At 58.1% G+C, this 5,699-nt stretch overlaps 1 protein-coding gene across 1 annotated transcript in view; it reads left to right on the top strand.

Annotated features, from left to right (window-relative positions):
• The window catches only part of LOC102251844 (cholesterol 24-hydroxylase), a 46,296-nt gene that overhangs the window by 16,150 nt on the left and 24,447 nt on the right, over positions 1-5,699 (top strand). The window contains exons 10-14 of the mRNA XM_014549052.1: positions 1,487-1,571; positions 2,227-2,337; positions 4,563-4,651; positions 5,339-5,405; positions 5,571-5,699. Coding sequence (XP_014404538.1) covers positions 1,487-1,571; positions 2,227-2,337; positions 4,563-4,651; positions 5,339-5,405; positions 5,571-5,699 — 481 coding nt within the window. The remainder of the gene's footprint in view (positions 1-1,486; positions 1,572-2,226; positions 2,338-4,562; positions 4,652-5,338; positions 5,406-5,570) is intronic.

Here is a 5,699-nt window from a genome sequence, read left to right as displayed (position 1 = left end):
CCCCCCCTCCAGTGCACAAATTTTCATGCACCAGGCCTCTAGTAATAATAATAAATCTGTCCATGGTGGCCCCACCCTTCCAGAGACAGTTCATGGTTAATTACTGAATTTCACCATGTATTTTGCCACGACATCACCCCATGTTATTGTAACCTCTTCTCAAATCCACTTTTTAGAAATGTCATGGTAAAGTACACATATATAACATAAAATAGACTGTTTTAACTGTTTTTTTAAAAATATATTTTCACCAGGCCTCTAGTAATAATAATAAATCTGTCCATGGTGGCCCCACCCTTCCAGAGACAGTTCATGGTTAATTACTGAATTTCACCATGTATTTTGCCACGACATCACCCCATGTTATTGTAACCTCTTCTCAAATCCACTTTTTAGAAATGTCATGGTAAAGTACACATATATAACATAAAATAGACCATTTTAACTGTTTTAACTGTGCAGCTCAGAGGCCTTAAGTGGATTTACATTGTCACGTACCCATCCCCCCATCATCCCCAGAACCTTCCCATCTTCCCAAACAGAAACTCTGTCCCCATCACACAAGAACTCCCACCTCCTCTTCCCAAGCTCTGGTGACCCCCATTCTACCTTCTGTCTAGCACCCGAGTTCTCCAGGCACTGCATGGATGGGGGGAGGGGGCATGCACTGTTTGTCCCTTGTGACCGGCTGTTTCACTCAAGATCCTGCCCTCAAGGTGCGTCCACGTGGGAGCAGGTGTCAGGACGTCCTTCCTTCTTACGGCTGAGTCCTCTTCCACTGTGTGGCTGGGCCATTCTTGTGGAGGCATCCGTGGACGTGAGGTTGCCTCTGCCTTTTGGCTGCGGTGAATAACACTGCTACAAACATGAGTGCTCAGAGATTTATTTGTACTTTCAGTTCCCCTGGGCGCACACCCGAAGGTGGGATTGCGGGGTCAGATGCTAATTCCATGCTCATTTTTGAGGAACTGCCCTACCATTTCCCACCATTGACCTTCCCACCCACCAGGGTTCTGGCTTCTCCACATCCGCCACCTTGTTCTCCTCTGTCATTGACAACAGCCCTCCCAGTGGGTGTGGGGGGGCCCATACGCACTCCTAGTGTTGCATGTTATCCTAACGGGCGTGTCCCCAGGCTCCCTCGCCAGGTCCCTGCACCGCGCATTCCGCTGTCTCCAGCTGACGGCACCGTGGTCTGGGCTGAGGGGCGCCTGTGTGCAAAGCCCTCGCTCGGGGTGCGTTGATTTCCTGCAGCCGGTTCCCAGCAGCGAACACAGAGGATGAACTTTGTAAAGAGCCTGGGACACGGCTCCCATTGCTTGGGCTCCTTGGTTTGGACATGGCAGTTCCGGGATGTCTTAAACAAAATGGGGGGGAGGGCAGTGTTCACGGTGGGGCACCCCAACCTCTCTCTGCAGGCTTCCTTCCACCTCCCCCCCTTCTTAAAACTCTGTCCTTGGAGAGGAACTTGTCTTTGACCCCACAGGCTGCAGGCCGAGGTGGACGAGGTCATCGGCTCTAAGCGGCACCTGGACTACGAGGACCTGGGGAGGCTGCAGTACCTGTCCCAGGTGTGGGGGGCGGGCAGGCGCTTCAGGGCAGATGCGGAGGACTCGTGGGTTTAGGCCTGCAGCCGCCCTAACCCATTAGAATGGGGTTCTCTGACCTCGCTGCTCATGGGAGCCCCTGGGAGACTAAAACAGCCCCAGGCCAGGCTGCCCCGGACCAAGGACACCACAGTCACTGGGGGCGGCCCCGGGCAGCCGCGTGGGCAGGCTTCGCAGGTAACGCCAGGATGCAGCCGAGGTCGGAAACAGCGCGCCCTGAGTGGAGCTGGGTTTGCACCCCTGACTCGGCCGGAGATCCACAGGCCCGAGCTTCCACTGGGGAGCAGGCCCAGCACCTCTCCCCTGGGAGACAGAGCAGGGGGCCTCGCCTGGGCCGTGGGGACTCAGGATGGAGGGACCCCAGTGCAGAGGAGGTCTGGCTCCCGGTCCGGGCTCTGCTGCTATGGCTTTGCCAACCCCCCTTCTCCTTCTGGGCCTCAGTTTCTCCTTCGGTCGAATGAGGGTTGAACGTAAAGGTGAAGGTCACTCTGCAGGGGTCCGGGACCCAGTCCTGGACTTAGGGGCGCAGTCAGTGCCGGGAGTGGGAGCAGAGATGGAGCTGGGCCGTGTCCCCTGGGGTCTCCCCTTCCTCTCACTTCCTCCGCGTGTGGCTCTGCAGGTCCTCAAAGAGTCGCTGAGGCTGTACCCGCCCGCGTGGGGCACCTTTCGCCTGCTGGAGGAGGAGACCTTGATTGACGGGGTCAGAGTCCCCGGCAACACCCCGCTCCTGGTGTGTGGGGGCCCCGCCTGCCTGCCTGCCTGCCCCGCGGTGGCTGATGTGGGCGCCCTTCTGAGGTGGGGCGGGGGGTCCATGGCCCCGTTCTCCTCATTGGCTTCCCTGTGTGTTCTCATCCGGGTCTCACTGTAACCCCGTGAGGTCTTTCTCTCCCCTTCACACTGTCCTGTTTAGATTACAGGGGAGGGTTCTGGACGGGGTGCCCCATCCCCAGCTGAGGGCTCTGAGGCACAGAGAGGTGATTTGTCTTGTGTAAGAAAGAAACCCTTCCCTATCCTGAGCTCAGCACACCTACTGACATCGCCTTCTAAGTTCATTTATTTATTTACTAGCCTCACCCGAGGACATTTTCTCAGTGCTTTTTAGGGCGAGAGGGAGAGAGAGGGAAAGACAGCTAGAAATATCGATGTGAGAGAAATACATTGATTGGTTGCCTCCAGGGCCCGGGCCAGGGAGGAGCCTGCAACCGAGGTACGTGCCCTTGACCAGAATCGAACCCGGGACCCTTCAGTCTGCAGGCCAACGCTCTATCCACTGAGCCAAACCGGCCAGGGCTGTCTTCTAAGTTTACATTTTTCTTTTGAAAGTGAGGTTCTTGTCTACGTGGACTTGACCCTGTGTATGGTGTGAGGTAGGGAGGCCTATTCGTCAGCTGGGGTTGCCATAACACAGCGCCACCACCGGGGGCTCACACAGCAGAAATGTACTGTCTCGCAGGTCAGGAGGTTGGAAGTCGGAGAGCAAGGTGCCGGTAGGGCTGGGCTCTGAGCCCGTCTCCTTGGCTTGCAGGTGGCCTCACACAGCCTCTCTCTCTCTCTCTCTCTCTCTCTCTCTCTCTCTCTTTCTGTGTGTGTGTGTGTCTGTGTCCTAATCTCCTCTTCCTATAAGGACACCAGTCGCATTGGATTAGGGCCCACCCTAATGACCTCAGAGTAACTTTGTTACCTCGTCTAAGACCTATCTCCAAACACAGTCACATTCTGGGGTCAGGACTTCAGGATATGAATTTTAGGGGGACACACCTCAGCCCATAATGGGACCCAGTTTTGTTTTTATCTATTTTTATGGAGAATCCCTGGAATCCAGCCCTATCCACCGAGCACCCCTTCCCTAGGGCTCAGCCACACCTTCTCAGCATGCATCAAAGCTTCATCCGTGTGTGTGCGCATGTGTGTGTGTGTGTATGTGTGTGGGTTGTTGTTTTTTTCTGTTCATCTGCCTTAGTGCACCAACAACCCTGCCTTAGTGACCATCTCTTTGGAAGGCCTTCTCATCTGGCAGGCCAGGGCCCCGTGGCTGGCTCTCAATCCAGGGATGCAGCCCTGTGGGCCTTAGTAGGCAGACATGCCCAGTTGGGTCACCTCAGGGGAGACCCCGGATCCCTGGGCCTCAGTGCCACCTTGTTAGATGGGGTTGGTGGCCACAGTTTACTGACAAGAGTCGACAGGATAACGTACATCACTTGTTCGGCCAAAACCCCTGGCACGGAGTCAGCGCCCTTTGCTGACTGAGACCCCTCCCTGCCTGACGCTCCCCCTCACTTTTCAGAGCTCAGTCCCAGGCCCGTCTCCATCCTTGAGACAGAGCCAGGGCAGAGCGGCTGAGGGACTCTGTGCAAGAGGCAGAGGCTGGCACCCGGGCTGGTTGGGGGCACGCCTGGCCCCTGGGGGCAGGGCACGGAGCATCGGGGTGACCAGGAGGCTCCATGAGGGCAGGTGGAAGGCTGGGGGCCTGCAGCTCCCACCCCAGGCAAGCCTGGTGTTGAACAGAATGGCTCTCAGGATGGGGAGAGAGATGGCCTCGCAGCAGAACTGAGTTTGAGTCTCAATTTGGCCATTTACTGGTCAGGTGACTTCAGGCAAATCACGGACCTCTCTGAGCCTCAGTTTCCTCATCTGAAAATAGGGGTCAGTCACGCTCCCACGGGTGGGCCAGGCGTGGGACGACACAGCACACCAGGTGGTGGTCGGGGCACGTTGGCCACCCCCTTTCTTCCTCTTAGAGAATTCCCAGGGGCCAGTGCGGTCCCACAATGGCCCAGATGGGTGGGTGGGGAGATGGGTGTGTGGGTGGAGGGATGGATGGGAGGAGTAGAGCAGGAGTGGGGCTTGGGAGACTACTCGGCTCCAAACCACCCCACTGGGTGGCCGCAGCAGGTGGGGGAGGTGCGAGGGTACTGATTCTTGGAGCCAGAGACAAGCGTAGCCTCTGCCCGGCAGTTCAGCACCTACGTCATGGGCCGGATGGACACATACTTTGAGGACCCGCTGACCTTCAACCCAGATCGCTTCGGCCCCAAAGCACCCAAGTAAGTCTCCCTGTGAGCCGTCCATGAGGGAGGCCTGGTTGGACAAGGACGGTCCTGGGGCCTCTGGTCTGAGCTGCCCGTGCCCACCGAGCCCATGTAGCCTTCCAGATCCACGTGAGGGAGCTGTCACCCCCTCCGTGCCCCCTTTTACAGGGAGGAAATCACAGCTCAGAGAGCTCAGCCCGAGGGTGCACAGCCCCTAAGTGGCAGAGCTGGGATTTGAGCCCAGCTCAGACTGGTTCTAAAGCCCATACTTATAACCAGTCCTTACACTGGGAAGCCCTTGGGCAAGTGACTGCACCTCCCTTGGCCTTGATGTTCCTATCTGAGAAATGGGAACACCGCTGGCTCCCTCTGGGGGAATGAATAGGCGAAAGGGCTGAAGCAATGCTGGGGCCGGGCTCCAGGGACAGACCCCCCTGAGTCCAGACCCAGGCTGCCCAGAGCTGGATGTGTGGCTGGCCCAATGATAAGTGACATGGGGCCTCGGGCGGGCTGCTCTGCCTCTCTGAGCCTCAGTTCCTCCATCTGTGAAGCGGGGATAATGACGGCTCCTCCGGGAGGCTCAGAGGAGGATGCGTGAGAAAATGCCGAGCGAGCGCAGCAGGGGCAGCTGTTGTGTTCAGTGTGTGCAAACCCCAGTCCGCCCGTCGCGGGCACCGTCTCCTGACGCCTCTCTCCCCACAGGCCCCGGTTCACCTACTTCCCCTTCTCGCTGGGCCCGCGCTCCTGCATCGGGCAGCAGTTTGCTCAGGTAGGAGCCAGGGCTGCGGAGGGACTGCAGGGGTGGGGTCTTGATCGGGGCCAGGACGCAGTTGGAGCCCTGCCCCGCCCGGGCTGCCCTGGCTGGGGGCTGGGCCCCAGTGTCCATGCCTTTGTGCTCACTGACTCCCACTCTCCCCCACCCCCACATGCGCAGATGGAGGTGAAGGTGGTGATGGCCAAGCTGCTGCAGAGGCTGGAGTTCCGGCTGGTGCCCGGGCAGCGGTTCGGGGTGCAGGAACAGGCCACGCTCAAGCCACTGGACCCCGTGCTCTGCACCCTGCAG

The sequence above is a fragment of the Myotis brandtii genome, unplaced genomic scaffold (genome assembly GCF_000412655.1).
Source record: "Myotis brandtii unplaced genomic scaffold, ASM41265v1 scaffold535, whole genome shotgun sequence".
NCBI lineage: Eukaryota > Metazoa > Chordata > Mammalia > Chiroptera > Vespertilionidae > Myotis > Myotis brandtii.
The sequence above is the reverse complement of the archived record's forward strand: the minus strand, read 5'-3'. Positions and strand labels throughout refer to the sequence as shown.